This window comes from Bos taurus, chromosome X (assembly GCF_002263795.3).
Source record: "Bos taurus isolate L1 Dominette 01449 registration number 42190680 breed Hereford chromosome X, ARS-UCD2.0, whole genome shotgun sequence".
Classification (NCBI taxonomy): Eukaryota; Metazoa; Chordata; class Mammalia; order Artiodactyla; family Bovidae; genus Bos; species Bos taurus.
The window spans coordinates 32,074,697-32,099,724 of NC_037357.1; the positions used below are offsets into that span (position 1 = coordinate 32,074,697).

General features: G+C 52.5%; 1 protein-coding gene and 1 pseudogene across 1 annotated transcript; both read right to left on the reverse strand.

The window, feature by feature from the left end:
- Positions 1-1,305: 1,305 nt before the first annotated feature.
- On the reverse strand, positions 1,306-2,232 carry LOC789649 (melanoma-associated antigen 9-like; annotated as a pseudogene).
- A 6,890-nt stretch (positions 2,233-9,122) lies between these two features.
- On the reverse strand, positions 9,123-12,131 carry LOC100336495 (melanoma-associated antigen 8-like). Its single transcript, XM_024988719.2, has 3 exons — positions 11,710-12,131; positions 10,685-10,770; positions 9,123-10,367 (listed from the first exon to the last, which is right to left on the reverse strand). The coding sequence occupies exon 3, from the start codon at positions 10,345-10,347 to the stop codon at positions 9,556-9,558; it is 792 nt and encodes a 263-aa protein (XP_024844487.1). The 5' UTR covers positions 10,348-10,367; positions 10,685-10,770; positions 11,710-12,131; the 3' UTR covers positions 9,123-9,555.
- Between the last annotated feature and the right edge of the window lie 12,897 nt (positions 12,132-25,028).

Sequence of the window (25,028 nt, forward strand, 5' to 3'; positions counted from 1 at the left end):
TAGGCTACAGTCCACGGGGTCGCAAAGAGTCGGACACAACTGAGCGACTTCACTTCTGACTGTGCCACTGGGAGGAACCCAGGTCCTCCCCCTTGGCCCTGAACGGATGGTGCCTGGACAGCTCTTCCATCAGTCAGTCAGTCAGGAGCCTTTCCTGCTTCTTGGGAGCTCAGGCCCATGGATGTGGCACCACCGGCCTCCAAAATACATTTCCACCTCACCCCAGGCAAAGTGCAAATGGTATGCTTTTCCCCCCAAACAACGTGCAAATATTATTTAGATAAAACCTTTATCTATATTTAAAAGAGTGAATTTGTTGTTGTTCAGTCACATCCCATTCTTTGCCATCCTATGGACTGCAGCATGTCAGGCTTCCCTGTCCTTCACTGTCTCCCAGAGTTTGACAAAATTCATGTCCACTGAATAGATGATGCCATCCAACCATTTCTTGCCTTGGTCACCCTTCTTCTCCTGCCCTTAACCTTTCCCAGCACAATGGTCTTTTCCAATGAATTGGCTCTTCACATCAGATGGACAACATATTGGAGCTACAGCTTCAGCATCAGTCCTTCCAATGAATTACTTTAAAAAGCATTGAATTAATCACATATTTATTTCCAAATTTTGGTAGGTTTACATAAGGATCCCATGTTCCCTGCTAACATGCCCCCACTGCTAACACAGGGCCTTCCACAGAGCAGAAGCTCCATGAAGTAATAAATGTGGAATAAATGAGCCAGTGAGCAGGGGACTTATTAAGTTGGATCAGATTTCTTTTTTACTTCCTTAAATAATAGCCCCAAAAGGTCCAACTGAACAGGGATAGCTTAGCTGTATTAAATGACAGACAAGAAATATAAGAAGCAAGAACTCACCTCAATTACATTTTATCTCTTAATTCTTCCCCAATGATATTACTGTTAAGTCTTTTCACATTTCCAAAATAGTTCTATTCCAATTCCATTTCATCTTGTTCAGGGTCACAGAACAAAATGGAAGAGTTCCCAATCACTTTTAAAAAACAGCAGAACTCTTGTTCTCGAACTGGGTAAGCACAAACACGCTGTGATCAGCATCATCCACAAAGCTAAGACACTGAAGTTTATTTAGCCTTCTATGAAAACAGCCAAAGTTTGAAAAATTCCTAAAGAAAAGAGAGATGAATCTGCATGTCATCGGAGAGAAGAGGAACACAAAGATGCTTCACACTGGTTCCCCCAACTGGCCCGGGCCCTCACTTCTGAGAAGGCCGGCTGCTTCCTCCTCAATCACAGAGGGAAGGATCAGCCTGGCTGCTGCTCTGGCTCAGGCCCCCTCTTCCTCCTCCCCCTCAGCCTCTGCAGACAGCGGTGGGAAGGCCCTCAGAGCCCTTTGTTTGACCCTGAGCAGAAATGCCCTGACTTGCCACTTTCTGGTCTCCACATAGGCCCGGGGACTCCACAGGAACTCAGTGAGCGGGGTCATTGTCAGGCACCTGCTGGCACTCCAGGTACCCATCCCACACCCACACTTGGGTCAGTACCTCCCTGGGCTCCCCAAAGATGAAGTGCTCACTCCAGACACACCCTCCCATCCTGCTAAGTGTTCCCCAGACTTCCTCCTCAGTGTCAGGTCCCCTGCTAGAAGGATCAGGCTCAGGGCCGTCACCAGGAGGCCAGCCTTGAGCATGTTCTGCCCATCCCTCTGCATCTCATTGAGGGTGAGGCCCAGGATGGGGACCAGGAAGTAGATGTGCTCTCTGGGATCTACCTCCTTCACCTACACGCTAAAGCCCGGGGCAGGCACTGTGTGGCTTTACGGAAGACCACCGGGAAGTGAGCCTGGTTATCCCTGAGAACCGTACTCTGCATTTCAGCCTGGGAGATTGGCTCCTTGGTGCTATACTTGAGCAGCAGGAACCCCAGTAGTTCAGCTGTCATCACATTCAGAGCCTTCTTTAGCAAGGACTCTGCATGGGTGACGCATAGGAAGAGGAGACTGGGCAGGAGGAGGTCATAGGGGATGAGGCCTCCTCTGCCTCAGCCCCCCTAAGTTGCACCTCCACTGGGTCCTGGGCCTGGTTTTGGCATTGAAGGTCTTCCTTGGGCTTGCTGAGTTCACTCATCTCAACCATGAGCATGATGACTGGGATCGAACCATTGAGAGGAGTGATGCAGGGGACAGACGGGGACCTCGGGCCTGGCGGGGGTGGGGGCGGGGGCTGGGCCCAGAAGGGCGGTGAATGGTCAGTTGAGAGACATGCTCTGGACTGCTCTGACTCAGGCCACTTACAGATCCCCTTCTGAGGGCTGCTCTTGGGCCTCACAAGGGCGTTCCTCCTTGGTCGACTTTCCAGCATCAAGTGAGGAAGTGAGATGGCTCCTGAGGGTGCAGCCAGCACAGCCAGTATTTCATGGGATGAGGGGGGAAGTGATTTGCGGCATGTTAGGTCCCATCTAATCTGGGATGGGGAGCCCTTGGTGCACACCAAGGGCACCCGCCTCACCTTGACTCCTCACACTGCCTGGACCTTGTACTCTGTGACCTCAGGACACATTCTCAGACCTAGGTCTTCACCTCGAGGTTCCTGAAGTCCTTGTGAGAAGTAACAAAGGCTCGTATCCAGTGTTGACTGTAGCACAGCCCTAGGCCTTCTGTGCTGGAAAGTGGGGTGAACTCTGTGAGGTCCCCCCGGTTCTGGGGTATGTTGTCCTCTCAGGGCTCACTTGTAGTGCTCATTTTTCCCCTGGAAAATTAAGAAGAGATGGCAAAAATACGGAGAACTGTACAAAAAAGATCTTAATGACCTGGATATCAACAGTGGTAGAATCACTCACATAGAGCCAGACATCCTAGAGTGTCTTTGCAGAGGAACCAGAGATCAAATTGCTAACATTCTTTTGATCATAGAGACAGCAAGGGAATTTCAGAGGGACATCTACCTCTGTTTCATTGACAACGCTAAAGCCTTTGACTGTGTGAAGTGAAAGTTGCTCAGTCATGTCCGACTCTTTGCGAACCCATGGACTATACAGTACATGGAATTCTCCAGGCCAGAATACTGAAGTGGGTAGCCTTTCCCTTCTCCAGGGGATCTTCCCAACCCAGGGATCGAACCCAGGTCTCCAGAACTGCAGGTGGACTCTTTAACAGGTGAGCCACCAGGGAAGCCCAAGAACACTGGGGTGGGTAGCCTAGCCCTTCTCTAGGGGATCTACCTAACCCAGGAATCAAACCGGGGTCTCCTGCATTGCAGGCACATTCTTTACCAACTGAGTTACCAGGGAATCCCAAATGTATGGATCATAAGAAACTTTGGAAAATTCTTAAGGAGATAGGAATCTCTGACCATCTTACCTATCTCCTGAGAAACCTGTATGCATGTCAAGAAGCAACAATTCAGTTAAGTTCAGTTCAGTCACTCAGTCATGTCCAACTCTTTGCGACCCCATGAATTGCAGCACGCCAGGCCTCCCTGTCCATCACCAACTCCTGGAGTTCACTCAAACTCATGTCCATTGAGTCAGTGATGCCATCCAGCCATCTCATCCTCTGTCCTCCCCTTCTCCTGCCCCCAATCCCTCCCAGCATCAGGGTCTTTTCCAATGAGTCATATTTTGGCATCAGGTGGCCAATGTATTGGAGTTTCAGCTTCAACATCAGTCCTTCCAATGAATATTCAGGACTGATTTCCTTTAGGATGGACGGGTTGGATTTCCTTGCAGTCCAAAGGACTCCCAAGAGTCTTCTCCAACACCACAGTTCAAAAGCATTAATTCTTCAGTGCTCAGCTTTCTTCACAGTCCAACTCTCACATCCATACATGACCACTGGAAAAACCATAGCCTTGACTAGATGGACCTTTGTTGGCAAAATAATGTCTCTGCTTTTCAATATGCTATCTAGATTGGTCATGACTTTCCTTCCAAGGAGTAAGCGTCTTTTAATTTCATGGCTGCAGTCACCATCTGCAGTGATTTTGGATCCCCCCAAAAATAAAGTCTGACACTATTTCCACTGTTTCCCCATCTATTTCCCATGAAGTGATGGGACCAGATGCCATAATCTTAGTTTTCTGAATGTTGAGCTTTAAGCCAACTTTTTCACTCTCCTCTTTCACTTTCATCAAGAGGCTTTTTAGTTCCTCGTCACTTTCTGCCATAAGGGTGGTGTCATCTGCATTTCTGAGGTTATTGATCTTTCTCCTGGCAATCTTGGTTCCAGCTTGTTCTTCTTCCAGCCCAGCGTTTCTCATGATGTACTCTGCACATAAGTTAAATAAGCAGGGTGACAATATACAGCCTTGACGTACTCCTTTTCCTATTTGGAACCAGTCTATTGTTCCATGTCCATATTAAAGTGTTATGACCAGGTTTCCTTGTCAATCACAAAAGAATCAGATTTTAATCATGTCTTCTATGAATTTATTCTCATGCATTTAGAAGAATACTGCTAGTTCTTCAAGATTTGTGTAAAAGACTTTCTAAGATTAAACAGATAAACAAATTTTGTTATTAACAGTAAGCTGGTACCAGACTGGAATTTAGTCTTCTCTCTGTTTAGAGAACAAAGTTTTCTTAAAAATTCAGCTTTTGATAACAGATTATAAATTTATTTGCCTTTAAGTGATTCTTATTTGTTTTAAAAATCTTTTTGTTACTTTGGTAATGTAAATAAGCATTATTTAAGATTATGGTACATGTAGACAAAGCTCATTCTGCTTCAACAAAAAATAACCCTTCAAGGTTAGACTTTTGCTATCTTGATGTCCTTAAAACATGGTGACAGTCTGATTTTATATCAGGAAATTAAAAATAAATAAACAGTAGCTAAAAATCAAAGATCTAGGGCAATGGGAAATCCAAGATGGCTGCTTAGCTTTTCCCGGCTCCCTGACAGACCTCATTTTTATTTGATGGGTTAAAGCCTTACCTGGCTACAGTGTTAATGCCCTCACATGAATTCTCCAAAAAAATATCATGTTTCATTAAATATTAAGTTCTAGTTTTGTTAATTAAGGTCTGTGCTACTAACACTTCTGTGATAGTTCCTTGTTATGTTGTATTGCTAAAAGTTTTAATTCAATTATTAAAAAGGACACTCTTAAGATTATTTCTAAAGCTTACCTCAGCAGCCAGTCTTTGGATAAAGGTCAGATGCTCCATGATGTACAACCAGGAGATTAACACTTGGCTATAATCATTTAACTGAGACAGGTGACCTGGGGTATACCGGGCTATCCCCAGTGAAAGTTCTTGACTTAAATTTCTGCTTGTGACCTTACTAATAACCGCTAGCTATCTTATTTTCTATGTAGCTTGTTTCAGAAGATTATTTTTTATATTACCAAATGTGTGATAGAGCCTGTGATAAAATGCTAATATGCAGTTCCATATGAGATCAGTAACTGTAATAATGTAAATTTAGATATGGGAAGAAGCAACAAGAGGAAACATTTTCCTGGACCAAGAAGCTAGTAAGACAGGTATGGTCCAGAAACTTTTGCTACTTACAAGGCCTGATCTAGTGACAACACATTGAGTGGCCTGTCAATGGAATCTTTGTTAGACCTGGGAATGAGCCTTCCCAGCACTGCGGGACACAATAACTGTGAAATGCCCCCCAAACATGGTCAAATATGACTATGAAGGGGCCCTGCTGACTGGAAGTTGGCCCTTGCCAGCTGCCTCTACAAAGACTGAATCATGACCACTACAAGATGCTGACCTTCAACACCCCCTTGAAAGGAGTTCAGGGTGGAGACAAAAAATAAGGCACTCTGTGCTCTGGGAAAAACCCAGGAAAACAGGCCTTAAGATAGTCAGATATTTTCAGGTAAAGATTTTTATGTGTCCAACTTCTTGCATCTTCTCACACATAGAGAAACACTAATGTCACGAACCAATGTCTGGACCTGGTTCTCCTAGTTGCACCTCAGCAGCTTTCCTACTTCTATTAAACTTTGGGCCATATATCTTTAACTTTCTCGTTAAGTTTGTTTCTCCAAGTAGTAGTATGACAAAAATATCCCCTGGCCAATGCTCAGACAACACTAGAACAAGCTGCCTTAGCCTGTGGATTCTCATTGCCCTCTGTAAATGCACCCTGAGGACCTCAGGCTATTCTCCTTTTGATATCTTATACAGGAGACCACCCCCAGTGATAAGAAAGCTCAAAGGAGACCACCAACAACCAGTTGACCTGGAGATGTCCCAACACCTCCAGGTCCTGGAAAGTCTTCCGCCATATTGCCTAAGAAACTTGAGAAAGGACACGCATTTCACGGGGCAATTGGGTTCACCCCTGTCAGCCAGGAGATGAGGTATGGGTTAAAGACTGGAAAAAAGAACCACTTCAGCCAGTTTGCAGAGGCCCTCACACGGTCATTCTGGCAACCCCTACTACTGTTAAAGTTATAGGTATCATCCCTTGGATCCACCACACCAGAGTCAAGAAGGCAGTGGCTTCCTGTAATGAGGACACCTGGAAAGCAGTTCAGGACCCCAAAAACCTCCTCAAGGTCTATTTCAGAAACAAGGACCGCCACCCATAAAGGATGCTGAGCTCTGCTCTAGTCACTCCGGAAGCTGACTAAGTACATGCACAGCAGAAGCTTGAGGATTCTTCAGCCTTGCTCCAGCCACACTCCGGCAGCTGGCTGCTCAACACATGGTGGGAGCTAGAGGATCCGGCTATCAAAATATCAATGGATTTTCATTGTCAACCCTGGACTCTACCCCTGATTGCTATTATTTCTGTGCCCTTCGCCACAGGACTAGCTTCTGTCCCACCCCAGGACTAGGATTTGGGTCAGAATCTACAGTTTACTGTCTGTTATCTCACTGTAATGGGAAGCCTCATTCTTACTAGAAGTCTCTTATGATCGATTCTCCCTACTAACTGAATTGCTCCACAGTATAACTGATGCCCCTTCATGATAGGCTCAGTTGCTATAGCCATGACAACACAAAGATGGGGAGAAAACCTTCTGCAAGTCTTCAGTTATCTGTTATGTGCAGGCTGCTTTGCAGTCGTTTGGTGTCCCTTGCTGTTATAGATGGTGCCGCCCCCATCAAGGCCTTTTCTTTGTTTGTGGGACAGATACTTACTTATGTCTACCTGTCAATTAGGTGGGTATCTGCACCTTAGCTTTCCTCACTCCCCAGATGTATATTGTCCCTAACAACCAGACTCTCACCGTACCTCTGGCAGCACATATGCGGTCAAAAAGAGTCATCCAGTTTATACCCCTACTAGCTAGTCTGGGAATCACGGCTGGGATAGGTATGGGAATAGGAGGAATTGCTTCATCAACCACCTCTTATCATACACTGTCCAAAGACTTCACAGACGACATTGAGAGAGTGGCCAAATCTTTAGTGGCCTTACAGGACTAACTAGACTCCCTGGCTGAGGTGGTTTTGCAAAATAAGAGAGGTCTAGACCTACTGACCAGAGAAGGCAATGACAACCCACTCGAGTACTCTTGCCTGGAAAATCCCATGGACGGAGGAGCCTGGCAGGCTGCAGTCCATGGGGGCGCACAGAGTTGGACACGACTGAAGTGACTTAGCAGCAGCAGCAGCAGACCTACTGACAGTTGAAAAGTGTCTGCCTTTTCAGCTGCCTCTTCTTTTACTGCCTCTTCTTGAATGAAGAATGCTGCTTTTATATACACCAGTCAGAAATAGTCAGGAACATGGCCCAGTATCAAAGAGAACAAATCATAAAAAGAGAGAAAAACTAGCTAATTCTTGGGGTAATTGGAGCAATATCTGGAGCTGGGCATCATGGCTTCTCCCTTTAACAGGTCCTCTCTTCATGCTCTTTGCAGCAATCTTGTTTGGCCCTTGTATTCTCAATCCAGTTCATAAACTCTTGGATTGAAGCCACAAAGTTACAAACGGCAATAGTTCAATACACCCCCCTAAATGATGGGGAGCCCGGAATGTCCTACCAAAAACATGGGACGATGCTTTCTACAGCGAGTGATAGACGCATCAAGAGTGGGGAATGAAGAGGAAAAGTTAAAATTTTACATGACCTCCTTCTCCTTCTGCCTCTGTAACTCAGCTTACCCCTTGCAAAGACTAAATGACCTAGGTCCTGTAGTCTCAGAAAACGGGAACTTGCAATGCTAGAAACTGGAGTTTATCTCACTCACCCTTGTCCTGCTCTTTGCCCCTGCAAACCTGCTTAATCATGCCTGTCCAGGTCAGGCATCCTCCTCCCCATCTTGACCACTGTTCCCACGTGTGAGAAACCCCTTAGTTTAAAACAGCCTATTAACAGCTAGTGTTGCCCACTACAGTCTGTCTATAAAAACTCTGCAATCCCTTTGATCGGGGCTCAGAGCTTGGAGTGTTGACTCCTCTGGGCCCACCAGCATAATAAACCTGAGTTCTCCAACCCTCTGAGTGTTGTGCTTGGATTCTCGAGTACCGGTTTCTGCAACATGGTAACTGAAATGTCTTCAGCTATAAACCCGGAGACTGAGAAGATTGTGTGCCAACCCAAATTCACTCATGTCTCATTTGGAACCTTTCGAGTGTATTTACACTCAGGCAGAAAAACCAGGCGTCTACTTGATCCTGATCAAAGTGCACTTTCTCTTTTGGACCCAGGAGATTCATCTCCGAGTTAGGAGGGACTTCTAATGTATATGTCCTATCTCAGATTTTCTTCTCACCCATAAGACATCGTCGAGAGGTCTGGTACTGCCACCACCCAGCCTCATCACGATCACCTCCCACAGAAGGAACCTAGCTTCCCGAAGCCCAAACTGCCCTGGCTCAGGCACTGACACTTGAGGGATCCTCCTGGAACCCCACCGCCCTGGCCCATGTTGCCTTGTTCTGTGGGACTAGGGGACGCCTCTCCACCTTCCTCATGTGGCTGCAGCTCTTAGGCTATCACTCCCGGTGTGGGGGGTGTCCTGCTTTTCCTAGTGTCCCCACTGCTAACACGGCCTGTCACAGCGCACAAGCTCCCTGAAGTTCTGTGGAATAAATGAGCCAGGAGCAGGGGCTTATTTAGTTGGATTAGTTTTCTCCTACTTTATTAAATAATAACCTGGGAAAACCCAAATAAACTGAGATAGCTGAGCTGTATAAAATGACAGACAAAAAGTATGAGAAGCAAGATTTTGCTATAATCACATTTTATTTTCTAATTCTTTCACCAAGTACATTACTGCTAGGTAAGTTCATATTTCCAAAATAGTTATAAGTCATATTTCATGTTACCATGTTCAGGGTCACAAAATAAAATTGGAGAGTTCCCAAACTTTTAAAAACTAGCAAAACTCTTGTCCTTAAATTGGGTAAGTACAAATACATGTGTGATCAATGTCATTCACAAAGTTGGATACTGAAGTTTATTAAGCCTTATGCTGAAAGGCACATTTGAAAAATTCCTAAAGAAAACAGAGATCAGTCTCCATGTCATCACAGAGAACAGGAACCTAAAAATGCTGCACACGGGGTTCCCCAAGTGGCCCAGGCCATCACTCCTGAGAAGGCTGACCACTCCCTTTTCAACTACAGAGGGATGGATCAGCCTGGCTGCTGCTCTGGCTCAGGACCCCTCTTCCTCCTCCCTCACAGCCTCTGCAGAAGGGAGTGGGAAGGACCTAAAAGCCCTTCGGTTGACCCTGAGCAGATACTCCGTGAATTTCTCCTTGCTGGTCTCTGCAAAGGCCCGGGGACCCCACAGGAACTCGAAGCGAGCAGGGTCACTGTCAGGCACCTGCCGGTACTCCAGGTACCCCTCGCGCACCCACACTTGGGTCAGCAGCTCCCTGGGCTCCCCAAAGATGGGGTGCTCCCTCAAAACACACACCCCCATCTTGCTGAGTGCTCGCCAGATCTCCTCCTCAGGGCTGCGATCCCTATTCTGGAGGATCAGGCTGAGGACCACCACCAGGAGGCCGGCCTTGGGCAGCCCCTGCCCACTTCCCTGTATCGTATCATAGGTGAGGCCCAGGGAGGGAACCATGATGTAGATGGGTGCAGTGTCTACCTGCCTCACATCTACACCAAAGACCAGCAGAACGCACTCAACCGCTTGGCGGAAGACCACTGGGTAGTACTTCTGGTTATCCCCGAGGACCGTATTCATCAATTCGGCATCGGTGGTTGGCTCCTTGGCTCGATACTTGCAGAGCAGGAACTTCACCATGTTAGCCACCATTTTATTCAGAGCTTCCTGGGTCAAGGCCTCCTCAGCAGAGCACGAAGAGACTGGGCGGGAGGAGGCCGAAGGGGTTGCAGCCTCCCCTCCCTCAGCCCCCAAGAGCTGTGCTTCCTCTGGGCCCTGGGTGTCGCCTAGGTCCTGAAGGTCTTTCTTGGGCTTCCTCTGCTCACTCATCTCGACCACGAGCACGATGCCTGGGATCAAAGCACAGACAGGAGTGAGGCAGGGGACATTGTGGACCATGGGCCTCAGCTAAGAAATACACCCTGGGTGGTCAACACAGGCCACTTATAGGTCTCCTCTTGAGGGGTGCTCTCGGCCTCACACGGGCCCTCCTCCTGGGCAGTCTGACCCCCTGCTACCCAAAGGAGGAAGGGCAGTGGCTCTCCTGGGTGCAGCCAACACAGCCAGAGGTTCTGGGGCTGACACGGTGGGGGGATTAGGGATTTGTGGGGTCCCCTCTGTTCTGGGATGGGGAGCCCCTGGTGCTCATTCATGACACCCTCCTCACCTTGACTCCTGGTACTGCCTGGACCTCCTCTTTTCTCTGATGTCTGGACACAGGCCTCAGACCTCTGCTCCTGGTTCCTGGAACCCCTGTGAGAAAAATGGAGGGGGCCCCTTGGGGGTAGATTGTGGCACAGCCCTGGACTCTGAGGCTCCCCCCAACAAACTGTGGGGGAAGTGGTCCCCTTGTAGCTCCCTTGTAGCGCCCACCTTTCCCCTGCCACAGCCTGGACCCTGCCCTTTGGGGGCCTGCAGAGTAACTCAGAACAAGACCCGAGTTTGAAGGGAAAGCGCTAAGGGGCCCCACATGTGGTCGCACCTGCCCAGGGCCTTCTGCGGGTCCTAGGCTGGGGAGATGCTCGGTCCCCACCTCACGTCCAGCCTGGACTCCCAGCACTGACCACAAGGGTGGGTTCGGCTCTGTCCGAGGAGTCCACCCTCTGTGGATCTGAAGCCTCCACCCTCCGCCCGAGCACCTCATCTCCTGAAGCCCCTAAGCCAGAGGTCGACAAACTGCTCATCCTGCTCAACCCGCTCTGGGACATCTAAGACCCCCATCAAAGGCAAGGATCCCACCCTGTGTTGGGGTCTAACTGCCTCAGTCCTTCCCCGCCTGGAGCCTGGATTCCAGGCAGGACCTGGAATTGGCCCGTCCTCCATTTTGAGGCCCGCTGCTCTGACCCGGTCCCGTCTCTCTGAGACCCCATGTCAGGAAATGCGGCACGAGGTCGTCCTGCCTGGGGACTACTAGGGTCCCCTCTGTTCTGGGGTCCCGCTCCCCTCACTCCCCCATCAGGATCCTCACCTTGACTCCCGGTAGGACCGGGGCTCTGTCCTCCCCCAGTTTGAGGCCCGGCTCCTCACACCAGGGCCCCAGTCCCTCTTGAGACCCGGATGTCAGAAAGTCAGGACAGGGGTAGTGTGCTTTTCTCACCCCAGGGTCTCGCAGGGCAGATGACAGGGGCAGGGATCTGTGGGGCTCCATCAGTCCTCCTTGGGGGTCCCCTTAGTCCTGCCTCAGGGCCTTACCTTGTCTCGGAGTAGAGATCCTCATCTCTCCCCAACTGAGGCCCCGCCCCTTGTATCACGTGCCCCAGCTCTCTGAGACCCGGATGTCAGGAAGTCAGACCATGCCTGTTGTTCTCATCCTACCTCACGGTCTCCAAGGACCGACAACAGAGACAGCTTTCTTTGAGGTCAAGGGTCTCCTAGTCCCGCCTCAGGGACCTCAACTGGTTACCGCACAGGACCTGGAATTCTCCTCTCTGCCCGCCTGAGGCCCCGCCGCCTATAGCGGGTCCCCAGTCTCTCTGAGACCTGGATGTCAGGAAATGCGGCATGTGCTCATCCCACCCTATGTGTTCCCTGAGCCCACTGTGATGGGATCCAGGTTCCCCTCAGTCTTTTCTCAGGGTCCTCACCCAGACTTCTTCAGAACCTAAGATCCTCCCCTTCTCCTTCTAAGGCCCGTCCCTTAAAGCAGGGCCCCAACCTGTCAGAGACAGGGATGCCAAAGGTAGGACCCGCTGCCAAGTGCTCAAGCCGCCACCAGGGATGCCTAGGGCTGACAGCAGGGGTGGGATCTGAGGGGCCCTGTGTCCTCCTCAGGGTCCTCATCTTGAGCTCTGGAAGGTACAAGATGTCCCTGAGTTTACCCAAGGCTGGACCGTTACACCAAAGCCGTCACTGCCCTGAGACCACAGCTTCCAGAGCTGCTGGTCTCCTGGGGCAGTGGAATGGCCTCTACGAAGCACATGTGAGGTGCACACTGGGATATGAGAGCCCGTGGTGCTGGGGTTTCACCCTCCAGGGACTGGGCAAACTCCACATCTGTCGTCATTAGTTCCCCCACTAAGTAAGATACATGGCCCTGGAACCAGAGGAAACAGTGACCCCACCTACCACCACTCCCGGTGACCCACAAGGAAAGTTGTGCTTCTGGTCCTCCATGTAGCTTCTGCAGTTCCTCAGCGGAGCTATCTAGCCGTTACCCACTTCTAGCTATTTACATTTGATTCCACATTTTATAAGGCAGACGGCCAGGCCGTGGGACACACTAAGCACATTTGAGTTCACAATACCCAGCCTCATGTGGCTACTGGTTACTCTATTAATGGTGGTGACAGGACATGCTCTTCCCAAAGGAAGATGGTTCCCACGGGAGATATCATAACAGTCCTACTGACCTGTGAGCCATGGTTCCCACCTGGCACTTTGCGCTCCTCTCCATAGAGGTTCGGGCACCAGTTCCCCATCCAAATGTCTCCTCTTCTCCTGACCCAGCCCTGCCATGTGACAAAGGGAAAGGGAGAGAAGGATGGACCCCAGAAGGAGGCCAGAGGGCGAGGACTGTGTGGTCCTCATGTGACTCTGGCTTGAAGCTCAGCTCCAGACTCCTAGGCTGGATCCCTGCCCCTTGCTCCCAGGGCTCTCCACCCTCCTCAGTCCCTCTGGCTGTACCACCTCCAGGATACCCTCTGCAGTGCCCAGAATCCAAAATGCACCGTCGTCTTCCACCTGCCTAAAAACACCCACCTTCTGACTGTGCCACCGGGAGGAGCCCAGGTCCTCACCTTGGCCCTGAATGGATGGCGCCTGGACAGAGCTCCCATCAGCCAGTTAGATGGAAGCTCTTGGGAGCTCAGCCCCATGGATGTGGCACCACCTGCATCCAAAATACCTTTCCATCCCACCCCAGGCATCAACACAAAGGGGATGCTTTCCCCTCAAACAACATGCTATTGTTATTTAGATGAACCATTTTTTCTGTCTTTGTATTAAAATCGGTGAATTAATCATGTATTTATTTCTAAATTTTTGTAGGTTTACATAAAGATCCCATGTTCCCTACAGGCAGCTTCCAGGAAGCAGAGGGAGAAGAGATGTGGGCAAGGACCTGGAGTCTCTCCCCTGCCCTGCAGTGTGCTTGATGCTCAACAGACAGCAACTGGTAGGTGTAGCCTGCGATGAAGACAATGCCCTTCGTGTGTTGAGGAGTTTCTGAGAAAGCCAAAGATGCCTTGAATCCCCAACTCTTTCTAGTAACTACTCTGTATCAGCACTTTTAAATGCAAGATCTGATTTAGTTTCCAAGGCTCTTGTGGATGTCAGGGAGGGGGGTTCCCCCTCTTCTCCCTCCAGTGCTCTTTCTGCCCTACCCTTTGCAGTGACACCCACCCACAGTCTCAGCAGAGTGAATATGTGCCCCTACCTCTTGATGCCAGGGAGTGTAGCCTGGGAGACTCAGCTGCCTCCACAGGATAGAACTTGCCTGAGCACCTACACAGTTGCCCGTAGGCTCCCCAACAGCTGTGACCTTCATGAGGGGCAGGTATCAGACAAGAGACAGTGGGAGGAAAAGGACAGTGGGAGTTTTCTTTACAAAATCCACCAAGGATAGGCACAATGCACCACCCTTCACCTGCAAGGAGGATTCTGAGGTATGTGAATTCAGGTTCAGTGCAGTTTTTATGGCTTTGGGGTCTGACCACCTAGCAAAGCTGACCCAACAGTTGAAGTGTCCAACTGCCAGTTTCAAAGAAGAACCCCATTAATATCTTACCAGAAGACTGAGGGTGGTAATTGCAATGTCTTCAACTATATACCCCGAGACTGAATAGACTGCACCAAATAAAATGTGCTCATTTCCCATTTGGAAACTTTCGAGTATATTTAGACTCAGGCAGAAAAACCAGGTGTCTACCTGTTCTGACCAAAGTGCACGTTATTTTTCAGACCCAGGAGATTTATTGGAGAGAAGATGAACTTCTAACACGCATGTCTGATTCCAGACTTTCCTCTCACTCGTAAGACACTATCTACAGTCTGGCTGTTGACACCACTCAGGTTGATTACCATCATCTCCCACAGAAGGAACCCAGCTTCCCAAAGCCCCAAACTGCCCTGGCTCAGGCACCAACACTCGAGTGCTCCTCCTGGATCCCCACCTCCATGCCCCGTATTGCCTGTTCTGTGGGACTATGGAACGTCTCTCCACCTTCCTCGTGTGACTGTGGCTCCTAGACCATCGCTCTGGGTATGGGGTTTCCTGCTTCTCCTAGTGTCCCCACTGCTAACACAGGGCCTTCCACAGAGCAGAGGCTCCGTGAAGTTTTGTGGACTAAATGAACCAGTGAGAAGGGGGGCTATTTATCTCATCAATTTTCTCCTACTTTCTTAAATAATAACCTAGCAAAATCCGAGTAAACAGATATGGATTAGCTCTAGAGAATGACAGACAAAAACTATAGAACTAAGTTCTATAGTTAGTGAACTAAGAATTCACTACAATCATTTTTTGTTTTCCAATTCTTCCACCAACTATATATGCTAGTAAGTTCACATATCCAAAATAGTTGTAATTCCAATTCCATGTTATCTTGCTCAGGGTCACAAAATAAAATGGGAGAGTTCCCAATCTCTTTTACAAAACAGCAAAACTCTGGTCCTTTAACTGGTTAAGTGTACATGTGTGATCAATGTCATTCACAAAGTTAGATACTGAAGTTTACTAAGGCTTAAGGTGAGAAAACACATTTGAAAAATTCATTAAAAAAACAGATTTATTTCCACGTCATCGCAGAGAAAAGGAACACAAAGATGTTATACACCGGGTTCCCCAGTGGCCCAGGCCATCACTACTGAGAAAGCTGACTGGTCCCTCTTCAGTCAGAGAGAGAAGGATGTTTGGCGGCTTCTCTGGGTCAGGGCTCCTCTTCTCCCTCACAGCCTCTGCAGACGGGGGTGGGAAGGTTCTGGAAAACCTTTGGCTGACTCTGAGCAGATACTCCGTGACTTCCTACTTGTTGGTCTCCGCATAGGCCCAGGGACCCTACAGGAACTTGTATCGATGAGGGTCGTTGTCAGGCATCTGCTGGTACTCCAGGTACCCTTCCTGCACCCACATGTGGGTCAGCAGTGCCCTGTGCTCCCAAAAGACGCATTGCTCACTCCTGACACACACTCAACCTGCTGAGTGTTCCCCAGACCTCCTCCACAGGGGCTCGGTCTCCATTCCGCATGATCAGGCTGAGGACGAGCACCAGGAGACCGGCCTTGGGGAAGCCCTGCCCACTGCTCAGCATTGCATTGCAGGTGAATCCCAGGGTGGAGACCATGATGTAAATGTGCTCCATGGGGTCCACCTCCTTCACCTCAACGCCACAGACCAGCTCCTTGGCCTGATACTTGGAGAGCAAGGAACTTCATCAGGTTAACCGGCATCTCATTCAGAGCTTCCTGGGACAAGGCCACTGCAAGGGAGACTGACAGGGAGGAGGCCGAGGCGGGTGCAGCTTCCCCTGCTTCAGCCCCCAAGAGTTGCTCCTCCTCCAGGTCCTGGGCCTCGCCTGGGTCCTAAAGGTCTTCCTTGGGCTTGCTCAGCTCACTCATCTCGAATCCAAGTGCCATGCCTGGGATTGAAGCACAGACAGGAATAAGGCAGGGGGACAGATGGGGACCATGGGCTTGGGGAAGGGAGAGGATGAGAGCGGCCTCTGCTGAGAACCGCATCCTGGGCGGTCCGACACAGACCATGTACAAGTCTCTTCTTCATAGGTGCTTTCAGTCCCCTGGCTACCTGAAGGAGGAAGTGAGGTGGCTCCCCAGAGTGCAGTCAGCACAGCCCGAGATTTCCAGGGCTGACAAGGTGTGGGGATTAGGCCCTTGTGAGGTCCCTTCTGTTCTGGGATGGGGAGCCCCTGGTGCACACTCAGGCCACCCTCCTCACCTTGACTCCTGGCACTGCCTGGACCTCCTCTATTCTCTAACCTCTGGTCATGGTCCTCAGACCTCTGCCTTTGCCTCCTGGTTCCTGGAGTTCCTGTGAGAGAAATGGAGGGGGCACCTTGGGGGTATCCTGTGGCACAGCCCTGAGCCTTCTGGGATGGTACGAGGAGTGGACTCTGTGAGGTCCCCCCAGTTGTGCGGTGGGAGGTCCCCTTAGAGTTCCCTTGTAGTGTTCACCTTTATCCTGGCACGACCTGGTCCAACCCCTCTGGGGGCCTGCATGGAAACTCAGAACAAGATGCGAGCCTGAACAGAAAGCACTAAGGGTCCCCACATGTGGCCACACTGCCCAGGGCCTCCTGCAGGTCCTCAGCTCCTCCTCACGTCCTGCCTGGCCTCCCAGCACTGAGCACAGGGGCAGGGGTCTGCTCGGTCCTCCCTCGGTGTCTGGGAAGTCCACCCTCTGTGGACCTGAAGCCTCAGCCCCCCGCCTGATCACCTCAGGTCTTGAGGTCCCTAAGCCAGAGGTCAAGAAACTGCTCACCCTGTTCACCCCACTCTGCAGCCTCCAAGACCCCCATCAAAGGCAAGGATTCCTCCCTATGTTCGGGTCTAACTGCCTGATTCCTTCCTCTCATGAAGCCTGGACTCCAGGCAGGACCCGGGCTTATCCCGTCCTCCATTTTGAGGCCCTGCTGCTCTCAGGAGGTCCCCAGTCAGACCTAGTGTGCGCTTCTCACCCCAAGGGCTCCCACGGCCGACTCCAGGGGTGGGGATCTGTGGGGTCTTTTAATCCCTGGGGTCCCCTTAGTTCTCCTCAGGCACCTCACCTTGCCCCCGGGCAGGACCTGGATTCTCGCCTCCACCCAGCTGAAGCCCCCCCCCTTATACCAGGGCCCCACTCTCTGGAAGACACGGGTGTCAGGAAGTCAGACCATGCCCGCTGCACTCATTCTACTCCACTGTCGCCCTGGACTGACAATGGAGATGGGCTCTCTGAGGTCTCCTCTGATTGGGGTCCACGGTCCTCTAGTCCCTCCTCAGGGTCCTCACCTAAACTCCTTCAAAGCCTAAGAATCTCCCCTCCAATCTCTGAGGCCCCACCCCTTATAACAAGTCTCCAATATCTCTGAGACCCCGAGCTCATGCCCCCACGAGAGTCGCCCCTGACTGACAGCAGGTGCCGGGACCTGTGGGATTCCCTGTGTCCTCCCTCAAGGTCCTCATCTTGAGCCCTGGCGGGTCCGGGGATGCCCCTTGTGTTGACCGGAGGCAGGGCCCTCACACCAAGGCCATCACTTCACTGGGATCCTCCAGGGGTGTCTGCAGACACGACATCAGGGCTCCATGCCCAGGGCTTCCCAAGCTGAGATGATGCCCCGGAATTCCTCAACCCTCCTCCTGCTCTTCACTTTGACTCTCAGCAGGTCTGAGCACCACCCTCTGTCCCTGACCTTGCTCCCCTTAGAACCAGGCCCTCCCCAGCCAGAACCCCGAGAGGCAAGCAGGAGTAGGGGGCTCACTCCTACGACCATGCCGGGGTCTCTCAGGGCTGAGAGCAGTGATGACCTGGATGTCCTGGGGCCCCAGAGCCCCCCTCAGGGTTCTACCTTGACTCCTAGCACAGCTGGGTTCCTTCACTCTGCTGACCTGAACCCGGGCACCTGACCCAGGCCCTCACTTTACTCCCATCAGGATCAGTGACATAACCTCTGGATGCTGTTCCCCATGATCCCCCAGGGCTGTCAGGAGGGCCACACATGCATCCCCTGGGGACCCTCAGTCTCCTCTGGTCCTCACCTTGAGTATTAGCAGAACATGGGCACCTCCCTCTGCCCACCTGAGACTGTGCCCCAAAGACCAACCCCTGAATCCCCAAGTTCACTGAGGAAGTCGGGGGGGGGGTGGTGGTGTCTCAGCCTGACAGCCTGCACCAGGGCCCCCAGGAGTCCCAGTAGGTGTGGAGTTGTGTTCTGAGACTCTCTGTTCCAGGGTGACTGCATGCCCATGTCCTCACTCAGGAGGGGGCCTCCTTAACCCTTGAGAGAAGGCTACAGTCCTAGCACAGATGCTAAATGAGGGCCTGCTGCACCCATGACCTTGGGGGAGCACAGGGAACCACTCACCTTCCCATGGGGGCCCCTCAGTATCACCAGACTTTGGAAATTTTTGTTTAAATGATGTTGTTTTAGCTGAAGACTGTGAGGAGTGGCAGGTGAGTTAGCAAGAACTCAGCAGCCTGGAGATGGCCTTTGGCCACTCACAGTGACTTCATTCTCCTGTCTGCAGTATCGCCAGGGTCGTCTCCTTGGTGGCTCTCTCCCCACTGGTCTGCACTGATGCCCACCCCCCATGGGCCCTTCTTGTGCAGAGTGGCCAGAGGGGCTCTCAGGGGCCAAGAACTTGTGACTTGTGGGTTCTAAGTCCCTATTGGCCTGACTTTTTCCGCAGAAAGGAGAGACATTTGGGAGGAGGGTGGGTGGCTGGCCTCCCTGCTCCTGGGGCCCCTGAGGGCCAAGGACTCTGCCTCACTGCAGTCCAGCCCAGCCCCCATGATGGCCTGGCTGCCCCAGCCCCCCTCAGAGGCCGGAGGTGCTGCCTGAGGGAGGCTTGGGTGTCCCCAGATTTCCTGTCTGCAGGGATGTGCAGAGCTCATCATCTGGGGGGGTTTGCATGGGGCCTTGGGGAGCTCCCTGGCCGAGACCTCAGACCTTGGAGATGGGGACCTTCCCTCCCTTTCCAGAGGCTCAGAGGATGGTTGAGAACCTTGCTGCCTGGTCGTAGGCCTTGCTTGTGGGGTCAGGCATGGACAAGACCCAGGCTGTGGTGTCTCATCAGCCTCCCCTGCTGGTTTGTAGCTCAATTCATCCCAAGGCCTTTCCTCATGACAGTTGCCACGGAGTTCCAGGCGGTTCCTCTTGCAAAGAGCTAGCACTCGAGAGCACCACCAGCTTTGCTCACCGCAGGCTAAACCTTGTTTCTGTCATCCAGAAATCAGCCTTTTTCAGCCTCCCCACCTCATCCCTGTTTGGCCATGGCACCTCCCTTTGTGAAGGGACAGAGCAAGGGAGCCCAGGGGACGAAGGGGCCACTGAGGGCCCAAGATTAGCACTGGGCCGAGGGAGGCTGGGGCAGAGCTGGTGGGAAGTGAGTTGGCCATGGATCACCGGCTCCCCAGGGTCTGCCCAGTTGGGCCTCCAGGGTCACCCTTGCCTAGTTGGAGCACTTGTGAGGCAGGCCCCCTCTCTGAGACACCCTGTCTGGTTGAATTGCATTTCCACTCTCCTAGACACTGTCGCCTGTGTGGCCCCAGGAACAGAACTAACCCTGTGCCACTTGAGCCACCTGGCCTCTCCTCTGGTGACCAGGGCATGTGTGGGGCTCGAGACAGTTTGACTGTCCAGGGCCAGCCCATCAAGTCCATGCTCCCTCCCTACACTCCTGTGTCACCTTAGGCTGCCGCCTCTGCCCAGCCCAGGAAGACCCATGCTTAGCCACTTCATTCTGCAGATATCCGTCAAAATCTACCAAGGACTGAGTGGTGGGAGTGAAGTACCACATGGGTCTCTTGATGTCAGGAAGCCTTGAGTTTGTAAATAAAAGGTGCCTTTTGTGACAAGCAGATGACTTGAGATTACAATCTGCCTATCTCTGTTTTCTCTATAGGTTTACAGGTAAGCAGGTGCCACACATGCTGAAGTTTCTAGGAACGTGGTTTTTAAATAGCAGCATCTGCATGTGATTCCAGGTCAGGAGGCATACAGAAGTCAAGACAAAAAAAGAATGAAACCTTCTGAAAAGTTAAGGTGTGCCCCAGGCAGTGAACCTTCGTAATGGGCTGTGTTTTGTCTTGGAAGTGAGCAGCCTGGTCGGGCGTCACAGCAGCTCAGTGCTGGGGCTGACAGAGCCCTGGCCTTCACCGCCCCAAGTCCTTTCTCAGGGGCCTCCTGTGCCTGCACCAGACTGCCAACAAAGGAGACACAGCCTTCTGCTTCCAGTGGACTGGTGTGTGTGCTCTCCCCTCTCCTGACCTCGGAGCTCTTGTGTCTGCAGTGTAACCCTGGAGGGCTATTTGCTATGATCCTCAGGACAAACTCTCTTTTAAGAGAAAGCACATTATAAACTGGACACCCCAGCGAGCAGAGGGTGCTGAGTTGTGACACCCTTGGAGTGCTCAGCTGAAAAAGGAAAAGAGAAACAAGAAAATGTCACCAGATGCAGGCCCTGCAATGAAGCCAAATCTCAGGCCTGCTGTCCAGACAACAGCAAACCCCGAGACTGAACACTCGCAGGCCTTGGGCAGGGACCACAGGCTCCAGCCCTGTGCATCTCAGGACAGGAAGGGCTCTTTTGGGACCCCCAACAAGGGGAGGCCTAATTTATCCTCATCTGTCAAGTGAGGAGCCTGCTGGACAGTGTCCCTGTGCCCATGAAGCCACTCAGTCAGGCTCTTGTCCAGCCTTTGATGGGTCTTTTCAGTGAGTGGGTGCAGTGTCTGTGGGACTTCCCCAGGTGTGTGTAAGAGGTGCCTGTATTGTGCTGGGAGTGAGTGGCCATCTGTCTTGCCTTCCCAAGCAAGCAGCTGCCTGAGGGGACTCAAATGCTCAGCCAGGCCTAGGATGGAGGCACTGAAGACATGTGCTGGGTGGGAAATCCCTCATGTTTTCAGCCTCTTTATTGCCCTGAAGTGTTCTGACCACAGGGCAACCTCTATCTGTCTGAATAGGGTGCATGTTTGGGGTCCTCTGGGGGCACACCTTAAGGGGGTGGGGATTACGGGAAAGAATGGCTGGAGATTATGGGAAAGAGGGGCTGCCTGAGCAGTAGTAGAAGGGGTTCAGGGCCTGAGCAGTCAAGATCAGGTTGGGGTCTGGCCCGGCAGCCATGACAGGCATCCAGATGGAGCACAGAGGTACCAGCATGGACACTGGGAGCTGGCCAGGGGACAGGTTGAAGATCTGGGTGGGCACAGTGGTGGGGCCCACCACCACCATGGGAGGAGCCATCTGGGCAGGGGGCCAGGTGAAGCAGAGCCACTGGCTCTCAATGGGCAGGGCCGCCTGTCAGGACAGGGACTAGAGAGAAAGGAACCTGCGTGCCCTTGGGCTGCCAGGTCTCAGGACCCATCAAGGGGAGCAGGGCTGCTGTCCCCAGACCAGCAGCAGGGACGACATAGGTCCTGGCCAGGCCAGTGGTGGGGACAAGTTCCACGTGGCTCGTGGTCCCCTGGGCAACCTCAGGGCAGGGTGACAGGCCATCCTGTGGCTGCACGGTGCTGGGTGCAGGAGGGACACCCAGGTCTGCTAGCCTGCCCTTCACCTGCCAAGACGCAGACTTAACGCCCACTCTCCTCTTCATCTTCTTCAGGAGGTGTGGGCTGTCTCTCTTAAACAGGGGACTGTAGCAGAACTGTAACCGGGGTTCACTGAGAGAGAGAGAGAATAGCAAAGTCCTAGTGTCAAAAGGAGGCTTACTGAAACCAGCACCCTCCTGGCTAGGCCCCTGGGTGCCCTAACCCAGCCATCCCCAGGCCTCATGGAGAAAGCAGGACCCTGTCCCACAAGAGGCAGTGCCCCAGCTTGCCCATCTAACATCTAGCTTGACTCACTAACTCACCATGGCCTCTTGCCCTTGGAAAATGACTCAGAGTGGCCCAAGGATATCCGTACAAGGTCCTCAGAGGGCACTTGGCATTTGCAGCAGGCAGACTGCAGAAGCTTCCCTGCTTTCTATGCAGGTGTTGACCCTTGGCCTGCACTTCCTCGGCTGAGCAGGACATTTCCCAGGAAAGGACCTGTGCTTCCCTGCACTAAACTTCTGCTCCACAGCTATGGGAGGCATGTGCTTAGTCACTTGTGTTTGACTCTTTGTGACCCCATGGACAATAGCCCACCAGGCTCCTGTCCATGGGGATTCTCCCAGCAAGAATACTGGAGTGGGTTGCTATGCCCTCCTCCAGATCTTCCCAACCCAGGGATCTTCCCTCCCCAGGTCTCCCGCCTTGCAGGCAGATTCTTTCTGGTCTGAGCCGTGAGGCAGTCATGGGGGTACACAAACCCCTCTCCCTGCCTGCCTCCACCCTGGGCCCATTTGTTCCCTGGCTGGAGGAGAGGAAGGTCCAGCATTTGAGCAGTGTCATTTCTTTCCCCGGTGTGACTGCGATCTAAGGGCCCACGGATCAGCGGTACCGAGTGACACCTGGCCCCCGGGTAGCCTGACCTGATCCCTACTGTGCATTCAGCTCACCTCCGTTATCTCACACAGACATCCCCACTGGAGAAAGAGAGGAGGGGCAGTGACTTCTTTGTGCTGAGAACGCTCAGGCTCTCCCCCTCACAACTCCCCAGTGCAGCACGCAGCACTGGCAGCTCCAGCAGTCACGCCGGTCCCCAGTCCTGTCTTTACACTCATCTTTCCCTGCAGGCCGGCCACTGTCCCTGGCGGCCCTGAGGTTGGCACCCACCCCGCTCCCAGGACCCAGCAGGTACTGCCCGGCCCTTACCTTGCTCAGGACACAGACAGGCGGCTCCTCCATGAGCAGACTGGTCAGGCAGAGGGAGGTGAGCACATCCTGGCACGCTTTGCTGAATCCGTACAGACTAAGCTGGCAGACGAAGCTCTTCATGCAGTCTGTCTCAAATAACTTGCCTGAGCCCACCCTCTCCAAAATGTCCTCAAAGAGCTCCTCATTGATGTGTAAGCAAGTGCCATCTTCCTCCCACCAGAAGGACATAAAGCAGTGACTGTTGATGATGGGAAAGGGGAGGGAGAGGAGGCTGCCCTCTCCCCCAGGCAGGGCACGACACTGCACGTGAAGAGGCACGGTGTGTGGCCTCTTCAACAAAGGCTCTTACCTCAAAGCCTGGAAAGCGCTCTCTTCCAGCAGCAGCCTGAAGCTGCGGTGGCCCACGGGCACAGGCTGAGCCAGGGCTACCGAAAGGTCCGCAGGGAGGGTCATAGCTCCCTGAGCTGAGGGCCAGAGGCCCTGTGTTTGGAAGAAAGGGAGCCCCCCTGAAGCCGGGCACCCCGTCCATCGCAGGGCCCTCCTTGTCTGCAGCCACGTGGAGAGTGGTGCGTCCCTCCTTCCTGGAAATGGGACAGTGCAGTGGCCAGGAGCAGTCCAGGCTCACAAGGGTGCTTGGCCCCTCACCAAAGGCCTCTGCTTGCTTGGGGCTAACATTACAAGGCAGTCATTAAGTGACCTAATAAAGGGCTGTTGTACCCAGGTTGCTCAACGTGTTAGCTTCCTGGTCCACGCTCGTCATGGCAGTGGGCCCCATGACACTCGTGCATGGGCATGAAGTCTCAGGCCGAGCACTTGTGCGAATCGGGCATGGCCTTCTGGTCCTAGAGTCCCAAGTCTGGGCAGAAACACACCAACAGACATGTGACCCTCAAAGTCAGCCCATCCTCTGTGTTCACAGGTGCCATGAGGGTTCTGGATGGCACCCTTGTGCTCAAGCACAGCCACGTCCAGGGTGGGGGTCCACAGTCAAGGGTACAGCCACCCGGCCCCCTGTGCACTGTCGCTGGCTGGGCATCCAGTCCTCCACACAGACCCTCTCCAGGTCCTGCCATTGGGCTGCAGGAGCCCAAGGGTGGGGGCTGTAGAGGCTATGGACGAGGTCCCAGGGACACAGGGCAGGTTGCCGTCCTCTGGCTTCTGCAGCCTGCCCATGTCTACCCCAGGCTGGCCTTGCTCTGCATACTGTGGTCCCAGGCACGTGGGAGGGGGTGGTTGCCCTGGGCCTTCACACACAGTGTGGCTCTTTCCTTTGACCACCATCCACGGGAATTCCATCAGGCTGTGTCCAGGCTATGAGAGCTGCCATCCTGCTCTGGGGCCTAGTGCTCTAACATCAAAGAGGCTGCCATGCAGGGCAGCCCACATGGGCGGCCCACCCCACTAATGCCCCTCACCCCAACTCTGCTCTTGGGGTTGAAGATCTTCCCGAGATTTCCAGAATCAGAAATGCCTCTGACCTTGAGGTGTCAGCCATCCAGCCCAGGAGCCCGGCCCAGTGGGTGAGAGAGAGGGCTTGTGTGAGGAGATGCCAAGGTGGACACGGCTGCCCTGCTGATCCCCAGATGCCTGGCTTGCCCACTCTGAGCCTCTGCTTCCCCACACAGGTAACCCTAGGGGCACCTGCCTCACGGGGTCCTGAGGACTCGGGGGAGGTACAGGAGGTGGCGAGGTTCCTGACACGTAAGTCTGCCACGTGGTTATGGGGAAGTGTGCTGTGTCTGACAGCAAGTCTGCATCCAAGGTGCATAAGCACTGATCTCCCGGTGGACATTGGCTCCATGCTTGAAGCCTCTGGTCACCAGCGAGGGGTGGCCTTCCTTGTCGATTCTTGCAAACTGGGGGCTGAAACACCACTTGAATTAAATGTTTCTAGACACAGCTCGAGTGAGCTATATAGAATTTCCCAGTGTTTCCCTTAGACAGAAGCCCTACTCAGTGCCCTCCCACGTGACCCAGGAATGCCTCAAACCCCTGAAAAGGCGAGTTCCATTTTAGACTGTCTGGGACCCCACAAACACTCTCGGCTACCTCCTCACCATCAGGATTGTGGCAGGGCACTCCCTGCCAATGGCTGAATCCCCAGGCCCACCCTTTC

Coding starts and splice junctions, on each gene's coding strand:
- LOC100336495 (XM_024988719.2), bottom strand. CDS start 10,347: ATGAGTGAGCAGAGGAAGCCCAAGAAAGACCTTCAGGACCTAGGCGAC.